The following is a 12,600-nucleotide window of genomic DNA, read 5'->3' on the forward strand; positions in this document are numbered from 1 at the left end:
GTCTCAGCCTCCTGAATGCTGGGATTACAAGCATGCACCACCACGCCCGGCCTTCCCCAGTTTTTTAAATAAACTTTTTTTTTTTTTTTTTTTTTTTTTTTGGTGGTACTGGGGTTCCTGGAAACCCTTCTACCACCAGGCTACATTCCCAGACCTATTTTATATTTTTATTTGGAAACAGGGTCTCTTAAGGCTGGCGTCCAACCTGCGCGATCCTCCTGTCTCCACCTCCCTAGGGCGGGGATTACAAGTGTGTGCCACCATACCCGGCTAAATAAACATTTTTATAACTAAAAATAACTTCCAAGTAAAGCTGTGACATGAGGACAAGTAAGTTATTTTTCCAGGAATAGCAATACATATAAACTATGCTATTCTAATCTAGGTTACACTGTAACCAATTAGACATTCCTTCAGAAATGTAACTCTATGACATAGGGTTGTTTTATTAAATAATTTATCTCTGATATCCAATGACATATATACTTGATATTTATTGAATGAATGAAAATGCTAATCAGGGTTGTACGTGTAAAAAGACTTTCTTAAAAAAATATTTTTTCAGTGCTAGGGGGCAAACCAGGGCCTTGGGTATGTATACCAAGCAAATGCTCTACCAATGAACTACCTGCTGGGCCAAAGAGGCATCTTTGAAAGGGACAAATATCACTAGGAAAAGTGGTATACACTTTTAACCTCAGCATTGTGAGGCTGAGACAGAAGTAGGGCAGGTTTAAGGATGATACACAGTTAACTTAGCCAGACCCTGTTTCAAAGTATAAATAATAAATTATATATATATATATATATATATATATATAGCTGAGGGTGTAACTCAGTAGTAAAGTGCCCGTTGTCACATATGTCTGGCAATGAGGGTCAAATTAAGGATAAAAATGCCAGGATTCTTGACAGACTGATTAAATAGTAGGTAAACCCTCAGATCATCTCCTCATTACTGTACAGCCTGACTGCCCACAGTCCACAGTGGCAAAAAGACTATAGTTTGGGGGGAAAGAAAATTAAAAATATACTACTGAAAGTTTACAATTAAAATGGAGGAATTCAAAGAACTTTTTATTAAAATTTGTAGAATAAAAGCATATGAACTTCCAGATTGAAAGAATTCATTCACATCTACGACAAATGATGAAATAATAATGCAAATCATCCTAAGAGAATTTTAGATTTTACAGACTTCTAGAGAAAGTTCCATACAAAGAATATAGATTAAAAATGTATAAAAGTTCTTAAAAACAAAACTTAAAGAAAGCAAGAGTGCAATGCTATCAAATTCTGAAGGTGCCGGGCATGATGGCACACACCTATAATCCCACTACTTGGGAAGCTGAAACAGGGAGGATCACAAGTTCACAGCCAAGCTCAGAAACTTAGCGAGGCCCTCTACAATTCAGTAAGACCCTGTCTCAAAATTTAAAAAATAATAAATAAATAAATAAATAAATAAGCAAGCAAGCAAGCTGGGCTTGGTGGCACACACTTGTTCCCAGTACTTAGGAGGCTGAGTAAGGAGGATTTTAGGTTTGCAGCAAGTTTCAGCAACTTAGGCCCTCCACAATTCAGTAAGAGCCTGTTTAAAAATAAAGAATATGTTTAAAAATAAAGAATAAAAAATAGGGCCGGGTGTAGATCAGGGTAAAGTTCCCCTAGATTCAATCCCCAGTACAACAAAAAAAAGAACATTCTGAAGGAAAATTATTTCTAATATAGAATTGTATACTCACAATTCATACTATGAATTAAGTATGAAAGTATAATCAGAAGTATTTACAGACATCTAAGTTCTCAAAAATTTATCTTTCATATACTTTTTTTTTTTTTTTTTTGGTATGTGTGTGGTACTGAGGGTTGGAACCCAGGGGCATTCTGCCTTCAAGCTATATCCCTGGCTCTATTTTTTATTTATTTTGAAACAAGGCCTAAGTTGCAGAGGACCTCACTAAGTAGCTGAGGCTGTCCACAAATCCTTGATCCTCCTGTCTCAGCCTCCCAAGTACTGGAATTATAAGCATGCACTACCAAACCTGGCTTCCATATACTTTTTAATCAAGATATAATTAGAATCTACACTCTTTACAAAACATGAGAATATAACAAGCAAAAGAAGACATGGCATTTGGGTAATATGAGATCTAACCCAACATTAAAATAAAGAAAACCTTAAGAATAATGCTGAAAGTCAGATACTAAGATGACCACTAATGCAACAGCACTTACATACAAAAGCTTACACTAAAGCCTTCAGACCATTCCAGGCAAATTTGCTTAAAAAGATAAATTTGGCCAGGTGGGGTGGCACAAGCTTGTAATTCCAGCATTGGGGAGAATGAGAACAGAGCATCACGGTTTAGGGACAGCCTGAGCTACTTAGTGAGGGGCCCTTTGCAACTCAATAAGAACCTGTTTCAAAAAATAAAAAGACTTAAAAAATAGGGCTGGGGCTGTAGCTCAGAGGTACAATGCCCCTGGGTTTCATACCCAGACCCGCAAAAAAGAAAGAAAGAAAGGAAAGGAAGGAAGGAAAGAAAGAAAGAAAAATTTGAAGCCAGGTGTGGCACTACAGAGGCTGAGACAGGAAGATCACAGGTTCCAGGACAGCCTTAGCAACTTCGCAAGTCTCTTGGCAGCTCAGTAAGACCCTGTTCCAAATCAAAATAAAATAAAATAAAATAGGGCTAGGGGTGTAGCTCAGAGGTAAAATGGCCTTGAGTTCAATCCCTGTCACAACAGATATTCCAAAAAAATAAATCTATTCAAGTAAATAGTTACTGTATCAACATGTAGGTATACTAATGCAACTGGGGAAATCTTTGAACTCCATTAGTGTTAAGAGTAGGAAAACCAAGTAACTGAAGGCAGAAAAGGAAGACATTCCTTAATTCTAATTAAAATAAATGCTGTAGAGAGAATATATAACAGGTACACAATTGTAAACCGTGAATACAGGATACTTATAAAAAATTAAAAAAGAAAGCCAGGCGTGGTGGCACACACTTTTAATCCCAGGATTCAGGAAGCTGAAACCGGAGGATCAGGGTTCTCAGTCTCAGCTACTTAGGCCCTGGGAGGCAACTTAGTGAGACCGTTCAAAATAAAGAATAAAAATAGGGCAGAGGGTGTGGCTTGGAGGTCAAATGCCCCTGGGTTGTATCCCCAGACCCCAAAAAAATTAATAATAATAATAATTAAATTGGAAGTAAGAGAGGCTGAGAGATATAGAAGGATATATTAGGTTGCTAAGGCTTTGTCTTCCATGGCAAGAATCATCTACCTAGCTAAAAGTCGATTTATTACAAGACTATGAATAATCATGGTAGAGAAAAATACTTTCTCATCTGGGCAGAAGGTCCAATTAGTCTAATTCCTAGTTTTTCATTGATTAGTTTCTAATAAAAAAGATACATTCAAGCCTGGCATGGTGGCACATGTTTGTAATCCCAGGCTTGGGAGGCTGAGACAAGAGGATCGCAAAGGTTCAAAGACAGCCTCAGCTACTTAATGAGGCTCTCAGCAACTTAGTGAGACCCTTTTTCCAAATAAAATATAAAATATGTCTGGGAGTATAGCCCGGAGGTAGAAAAGCCCCTGGGTTCCACCCCTAGTACCACAAAAAAAAAAAAAAAAAAAAAAGAAAAAAGAAAGAAAGAAAAGATACATTCAAGCCAGACATACTTGGGAGGCTGAGACATGATAAGCGTTTTCAAGGTTAGCATCAGCAACAAGAAGCCTGCTGCAACTTATTAAGACTCTGTTTCAAAATAAAATAAAATAGAGCTGGGAATGTCACTCAGAGGTGGTATGCCCTTGGGTCCAACCCCTAATACCACACGCGCGCGCGCGCACACACACACACACACACACACACACACACACACACATGACACATTAAACTTCTATCATTCTTCCCCTTGGAAACAAATTGACCACATAGAATAAGTAACCTTCACTTCTCTAACTGAGGTCACTGTGCTGGTCTGGCCTAACCAATGACTAAATAAATCAGTTGGCCAAACTCCTGAGTCAAGTTTAACAAGTCCATTTAGTTGTAGTAATTAAGCAGCATTCTCCACCTTAGAGTTTCTGAGTAATAAAGTTACTATTATATCCTTTGTCACTATTTCTGTCTCATTTCTCAATTTGATCAGGTCCTGCAAAGTAAAGAATAGACCCCTTGAGAACTCAACATTTAGTACACCAGCAATTAAGAATGAGAAACAAAGCCGGGTATTGTGGCACATGTAATCCCAGCATTTGGGAGGCTGAGACCAGAGGATCGTGGTTCACTGACAACCTCAGCTACTTAGTGAGGCCCTTAGCAACTCAGTGAGACCCTGTTTCAAAATAAAGAATAAAAAATTGGGCAGGGGTTGTAACTCAGAGGTCAAATGCCTCTCTGAGTTCCATCCCAGACTCACAAAAAAAAAAAAAAAAAAAAAGAGAGAGAGAGAGAGAGAGAGAGAGAAACAAGCCAGGCATGGTGGCGCACACTTGTAATCAAAGTACTTCGGAGGCTGAGACAGGAGGATCCAGGTTTGTGGATAGCCTCAGCTACTTAGTGAGGCCCTCTACAACTTAGTGAGACCCTATTTCAAAATAAAGAATAAAAAATAAGGCTGGGGGGAAAAAAAGATGCATGTTTAGATGTAGAATGCCCCTAGGTTCCATCCCCAGTACCATAAAAAAATTAAAAAGAAAAGAAAAATGTCCTAGAGAGTAAGGCATATTTTAGACCAGCCAAGATAGATATGGGAAACACCTTGGGCTTTCAACAGATCCATCATAAAAAAAAAAAAAAAGGCATAAAACAGAGTGGGAAAAATAAAGATAATCATCCAGTAATTGCAATTCCTTTATAAAAAACTGATTTCTTCTTCCCAATCTGGCATATTAGGAGCTTCTAAGTCACTAATGTGTTCTAAAAAATTAAGAGCCTGTGAAATCAACAACTCTTCCTATTCATTAGAGAAATGAGGACACAATGCAAACCACTGCCTCCAAAACTGAAGAGAAAGACAGAGATACAGAGAATCATGATCTATCAGAACAGAAACCTACTGGCAGAAACAGCAAGGACTAGGGTTAAAATAGGAAAGCCTGATTATAAGTAACAAATTGTTGGAGGCACAATTACTGATTCAGTGGACAAGTCTGAGAGTTAAAATTTTCAGTTATCCAGTTATAGGAGGGCCCCTCACACTTTGATGAGTTTTACCTATAGGAGCTCTGCACAGAGAAAAATTTCACTTCATGATTCTCAGTGTGGAAAGGGAAAAGTAACCACTTTGAAATACGCTACAACATTCTATTCTTAACAAAGCTTGCCCTCAAGAGGAACTATTTTACTAGAGTCTAATGTAGTGCTTTATCAGACCTAACCTTCCTTGGGGAGGCTGAGAAAGGAGAATCACAGATTCAAGACCAGCCTCCACAATTAAGTAAAACTTTTAATAATCTAGTGAGACCCTATTTCATAACAAAAAATAAATAGGGATGGGGTATAGCTCAGATAGAATGCCTCTGAGATCCATTCCCAGTACTACACACACACACACAAAAAAAAAAAAAAAAAAAAAAACGATTAATATGCTAAGGACAACATACCAAGGACAGAAGGATACTATAAGCAGAGATTGAAATTCTAAGAAGAAATCAAAAGTATTTTTGAATATTTTAAAATACAATCACTATAAGTCCAGGTCTGGTGGTGCATGTTTGTAATCCTTGCATTCAGGAGGCTGAGGCAGGAGGATCAGCTACTTAGTGAGGCCCTTTGCAATTCAGTGAGACCCTGTTTCAAAATAAAGAATAAAAAAAATAGGGCTGGGGGTGTAGCTCAGAAGTAGAATGCCCCTGGGTTCCATCCTCAGTACCGGAAAAAAAATGTGTGTGTGTGTATGTGTGTGTGTGTGTGTGTGTGTGTGTGTGCGCGCGCGCGCACGCGCACACATATATATGTATGTCTATGTATATATCCACTACAACAGAAATGAAAAATGTCTTTGATGGGTTCATTAGTAGACTGACCATGAGTAGAGTCTGGGAGTTTGGTTTTTTCAAAAAACCATGAGTAATGAGAAATGAAAAATGTCTTTGATGGGTTCATTAGTAGACTGACCATGAGTAGAGTCTGGGAGTTAAGTTTTTCACTTAACAGAGTAGGCAAGAACTACAAAAGGTATAACATGAAGCCAGGCACAGTGGTGCCCACCTATAATTCCAACCACTTGGGAACATGAGACAGGAGGATCACAAGTTAGAAGCTAACCTATGTAACTCAGTCAACCCTCGTCTAAACATGTGAACGGTCAGGGGGTAGGGAGAGAATATATTTGTTTGCTTGTTTGTACTGCTGGGAATTGAGCCCAGGGGGACTGTACACCACCAGCACGATTTCATTTTTATTTTGAAGAAGGGTCTCCCCTAGGTTGATGAGAGTCTCACTATTTGCTAAAGCTGTGCTGTCATCAAACATGCAGTCCTCCTGACTGAGCCTTCCAAATCCTGGGATTATAGGCATGCACCACCACTCCTGACTTGAGAGTATGTTGTTATTATGAAGTATTTGCCCCACCTGAGAATTCTTATGGTGTTATTTGAAAGTAATTTGGATTAATTGTAAAATAATACTGTGAATGCTAGGGTAAACACTTAAAAATAAATAAGTAGGCACACTATCATATATACCTGTAATTCTAGAATCTGGGAGGCTGAGATAGGAAGATCAACATCAACCTCAGCAATTAGCAAAACCCTGTTTCAAAATTTAAAAATAGACAAGAACAGGGGTATAAATTGGAGGTAGTGTGTCCCTGAGTTTAATCCCAACTACCAAAAATTAAAAAAAAAAGATTGATACACTAAGAAGAGAGAAAATGGGATTATATATAATGAAGTATTTAAACAAAATCACAGGAGGCAGAAAGAGTAGGAAAAACAAAACAGGAGTAAGGATCAAGCGTGACCAATAGAAAACAGTGACTCATGGCAAATCCAACTATATCAGTAATCATATTTAATTTAATAGGAGGGAGCTGGGTGTGGTGGTGTGTGCCTGTAATCTCAGTATTTGGGAGGTGGAAATAGGAGGATCACAGGTTGGAGGCCACCTCTGGCAATTTAGCAAGACTCTTAACAAGATAGCTAAACCTTGTTTCAAAATAAAAAACAAAAAAGAGTTGAGTGTGGTGGTGCACACTTGTAATCCCAGCATTTGGGAGGTCAAGACAAGAGGATCGCAGTTCGCAGCCAGCCTCAGCTACTTAGTGACACCCTTTGCAACTCAAGTGAGACCCTGTTTCAAAATGAAGAATAAAAAATAGGGCTGGGGGTGTAGCTTGGAGGTAGAAGGCCCCTGGGTTCCACCCCCAGTACTAGAAAAAAAAAAAAAAAAAAAGGAATAAGGTAATAAGGTATAGCTGGGAGATAGAATCCCCAGTACTTTTTTATAAAAAAGAAGTCAATGAGGTAAATTAAAAGAGAGATTGTCAGAATGGATATAAAAATAAGATTTAACTAGACATTATTTACAACCCCATTGTAAATATATAGAAATATATAGATTAAAGTAAATGGCAAACCAGGTTTGGTGGCACATGCCTGTAACCCCTATTCTTGAGAGGCTGAGACAGGAGGATTAGAAATTAGAGGCCAGCCTCAGCAACCTAGCAAGACTTCTTATGAAATTTTTTTAAAAAGTAAAATAGAGCCGGGTGTGGTGGTGCACGCTTGTAATCCCTGCGCTTGGGAGGCTGAGACAGGAGGATTGCACAGGTTCAAAGCCAGCCTTAGGTACTTAGTGAGGCTCTTGGCAACTTAGTGAGACCCTGTTTCCAAATAAAAAATATAAAATAGGTCTGGGAGTATAGCCCAGAGGTAGAAGACCTCTGGGTTCCACCTCCAGTACCACCACACACACAAAAAAAAAAAAAGTAAAATAGGTCTGGAGTGTAACTCAGACACAGAATGCCCCTCGGTTCAAACTAGTAAAACACAGACACACACAGAGAAATGATAAAAAAAAAAAAAAAGCTTTGCCATGCTAAGAGTAGTCAAAAGAAATCAGGAGAGACTATATTAATTTCAGACAAACCAGCCTTCAAGACAGTATTAGCATAGATAAAAAGAAGTGTTATACAATAATTAACACATGCAGAGCCCAGCATGATTACACACGCCAATATAACAGTACTTGGGAGACTGAGACAGAAGGATTGCAAGTAGGAGGCCAGCTTCAGCAATTTAGCAAGATCCTATTTAAAATTGAAAAATAAATAGGGCTAGGAGTATAAGGCACAATTCCTCTGGGTTCAACCTTCAGTAACAGAAAAGGGGGAAGGGCATGCGTAATCCTAAAGGGGACAATACTGCAAGAAAACATACTGCTGTTGATGTACCTAAAAACAGTGTCAGAATATGTAAAGTAGAAATTGACTAAACCACAAGGAAAACCCATTATCACAAGAGATTTTAATATCCTTTTTTCTTTTTTTTTTTCTTTTTCTTTTTTTTTTTTTTTGGTACTAGGGGTGAAACCCAGAGGCTTTCTACCTCTGGGCTACACTCCCAGATCTTTTTTTATATTTTATTTGGAAACAGGGTCTCACTAAGTTGCTGAAAGCCTCACTAAGTAGCTAAGGCTGGCTTCGAACCCATGGGATCCTCCTGTCTCAGCCTCCGAAGCGCGAGGATTATAAGCGTGCGCCACCACGCCCGGCACTAATATCCTTTTTTCTAAAATGGACAGAACCAGCAGGCGAAAACTAGTTAGGATAGAGTTGAACTCCAACAAAAGCATTGAACAACTGGTTATAATAGACAACTACAGGCTACCTCACTGAACATCAGAAAATTCTTCTCATAGCAACTTAGTGAGACCCTGTTTCAAAAACATAGGAGGAGGGGAGTTGCGGTGTAGCCCAGAGGTAGAATGCCTCTGAGTTCAATCCCCAGTAACAACACACATTACACACACACATAGTACATTCAAGCTCACATAGTACATTCACTAAGAAAGACTACATTCTAAACCATAAAACACTTTTTTTTTTTTTTTTTTTTTGGTACTGGGGAGTGAACCCAGGGGCATTCTACCTCTGAGCCATACCCCCAGTCCTATTTTTTATTCTTTTTACTTTTTTCTTTTTTGCAGGTCTGGGGATAGAACCCAGAGGCATTAGACCTCCAAGCTATACCTCCTGTCCTATTTTTTATTCTTTATCTACAAACAGGATCTCACTAAATCGCAGAGGGCCTCACTAAGTAACAGGCTGTCCGCGAACCGCGATCCTCTGATCTCAGACTACTGAATGATGGGATTACAAGTGTGCGCCACCAAACTTGGCTTATTCTTTATTTTGAAACAAGGTCTCACTAAATTGCAGAGGGCCTCATTAACTAGCTGAAGATGGCCAAAAACCTGAGATCCTCCTATCTCAGCCTCCCAAGTACGGGATTACAAGCATGCATGACCACTTCCGGCTTATTTATTTTGGAACAAAAAGGGTCTAGCTAAATTGTTAAGTCTGGCCTCAAACCTGTGATATTCCTGGATATTCCTGTCTCAGTCTCCCAAGCACTAGATTTCAGGTGTGTACCACCATACTCAGCTCATAAAACACATCTTAACAAATTTAACAGAAATCATGTAACATATCCTCTCAGAACACAATGAATTAAACTAGAAAGATCACTGGAAAATTCCAGAATACTTGGAGATTAAGAAAAATACTTTTAAATACATATGGGTCAAAGAAAGCTTCCATTAAGAAAAATACTTTTAAATACATATGGGTCAAAGAAGCTTCCTGTGAAGAGATATTTAAGAATATATTCAACTGAATTAAAGTAAAAATATAACATGTCAAAATTTATGAAATGAAGCAAAAGCCAGGTTTAGAGGGATGCCACTATAAACAAAATTGTTCATATACCATTTCTTTTGGGTTCTTCATTGATGGTGTACAGAAGAAATACAATTGATATTTGTATCCTAACATTCTACTCAAACAGGATTTTGTGCTTTCTATATATCAAAACATGCCATCTATAAATAAGAGAGTTTTAGCCCTTTCTTTCTTTTTTGTTTTTTTTTTTTTTTTTTCAGTACTGGGAATAAAACCCAAGGGCATTCTACCTCCGATCTATACCTCCAGTCCTATTTTTACTCTTTATTTTAAAAGGGCCTCACTGAGAAGCTGAGGCTATCTGCGAACCACGGTCCTCCTGTCTCAGCCTCCCAAATGCTGCAATTACAAGTATGCAACACCATGCCCAGACTCATTCCTTTCAAATGTGAAATCATTTCACTTCTTTCTTCTTGTGAAATAACTCTGGTTTAAACTTCTATCGGTACCACCAAACTTAAAAAAAAAAAAAGAAAAGAAAAAAGAAACAGGGTCTCACTAAGCTGCTGAGAGTGACTTCAAACCTGTGATCCTAAATGGTTGTGGTGGTGCACGTTTCTAATCCCAGCATTCGGAAGGCTGAGACCAGAGGATCACGGTTCACAGACAGCCGCAGTTACTTAGTGAGGCTCTCTGCAACTTACTGAGACCCTGTTTCCAGATAAAGAATAAAAAATAGGGCTGGGGGTGTAGCTGGGAGGTAAAATGCCCCTGGGTTCTATCCCCAGAACCGAAAAAAAAAAACAAAATAAAACCTTGTGCCCCTTCTGCTTCAGCCTCCCAAGTAGAATTATAGGCGTGTACAACCACACTTGGCTCAGAACATTACTTTTAATATAACAACCTTCTAAAGTATTGCTGCAAGAAAACATGTTTAATTAATCAGTAAAATCATTCTAAAAATGCTGAGATTTACCTGTTTGAGTCCTTCATCAGTAAGCTTGTCCTGATTGCCTACATGAACTTTCTGAAGTAAAGGACAATGTGAGGCAACCGCAATAATAGAGGTGTCAGAAAGCTGTTTACACCTGTAGGCTGTATACCTAAGTAGTCCAGGACATTTAAATGCTAGAACACATACGCCAGTATCAGACATACTACGACAGTCAGAAATGTTGATTTCAATTATATTCTGACTTCTTGATGCAATTTTTTCCAATAATTCATCGGTGACCTATGAGAGAAGAGAAAATAAATTTAAACCTTTGCTAAAAATAGAAAGCTACTTTATTAAAATTTCCCAATAGTTATAGAATGAAAACAAAACATTTTTAATATTAAAGTATAGTAAGAACTGTGGTATGATAAAAAATTTATTTGTTCTTTGTACCCAGCTTCTGGTAGAAAGTTTCTAAAACCCTTGGAATTTCTTGAGTGATAGTGTCTTTTATTATTCATGACAAATCCCTTTGACCACATCTGACTCAGAGTGGGGACCCAATTCAGGATGAAGGTTAGCTACTATAATGACTAAAATCATGATTAGAAGGTGGTAACTTTCAGTTCCCCAATCATCCTCCAAAAGCTCCTGGAGATTACATTATAAAAACTCTTCAACAAGGATATTCAAAGATAAGCTGGTGAATGCACAAAGTGCTGGAAGAGTGGCATACCCATGGCCTTGCCCTGTGTATCTTTTTTATTTATTTTTTTGGTGGTACTGGGATTGAACCCAGGGGACATTCTACCACTGAGCTACATCCATCCCCAGCCGCCCCCCTTTTTTGGTGATACTAGGTGTGAAACCCAGAGGCTTTCTACCTCCAGGCTATACTCCCAGACCTGTTTTATACTTTATTTGGAAACAGGGTCTCACTAAGTTGCTGAGAACCTCACTAAGTAGCTGAGGCTGGCTTCGAACCTGTGTGATCCTCCTGTCTCAGCCTCCCAAGCGCAGGGATTACAACTGTGAGTCACCACACCCGGCTAGCCTCAGCTACTTAGGCCCTCTGCAACTCAGTGAGACCCTGTTTCAAAATAAAAAATTGGGTAGGGGGTGTAGCTCAGAGGTCAAATGCTTCTGGGTTCCATCCCCAGACCCACAAAAAAAAAAAAAAAAAAAAAAAGAGCCAATGGAGTACATCACACTTACCCCATCCCCACCCACCATTCTCACTGGACACAAATTTCAAAAACCCAAGCAAGTAAATAATTCTACAATTGTTTTTAACCTCCTACCAATGAAGTAGAAAAACAGAAAACTTACACAGAAGTGCTGTAAAACTTCCTTAATTTGCTTAAAAAAAAAAAACGGTATGTCATACACAAACTACCAGTGGTGTGTTCAAGCTGATTTATAGCAACTCATGAGACTTTAGTGTTGCTCTTCTTTCCAAATCTGCATTTAATGGAATCATAAGTTTAGCTTAAAATTAGCCATGAGGATTTACTTTTATCGTAGAAATTAGCAAATGCTACAATTCAGAATTATTTTTTTTGAAAGATGGTTGTTAAACATTTATCAGCATACCACTAGTAATAAATCAAAGATGAATTTAGAGGAGGTTTAGTACTCTTAAAAAAAAAAACTTTTTTTTTTTTTGCAGTACTGGGGATGGAACCAGAGCATTCTACCTCCTAGCTACACCCCCAGCCCTATTTTTTATTTACTATTATTATTATTATTATTATTATTATTATTATTATTAATTATACTGGGGATGAAACCCAGGGGCAT

General features: G+C 38.3%; 1 protein-coding gene across 1 annotated transcript in view; it reads right to left on the reverse strand.

Moving 5' to 3' along the window:
* Nucleotides 1-12,600, reverse strand: part of FBXL17 (F-box and leucine rich repeat protein 17) — a gene marked incomplete at both ends in the record, with an annotated part of 527,314 nt that overhangs the window by 489,201 nt on the left and 25,513 nt on the right. The window contains one exon of the mRNA XM_080692979.1: nucleotides 10,840-11,097. Coding sequence (XP_080549105.1) covers nucleotides 10,840-11,097 — 258 coding nt within the window. The remainder of the gene's footprint in view (nucleotides 1-10,839; nucleotides 11,098-12,600) is intronic.

This window comes from Muscardinus avellanarius, assembly GCF_963383645.1.
Source record: "Muscardinus avellanarius genome assembly, chromosome: 1".
NCBI classification, from domain to species: domain Eukaryota; kingdom Metazoa; phylum Chordata; class Mammalia; order Rodentia; family Gliridae; genus Muscardinus; species Muscardinus avellanarius.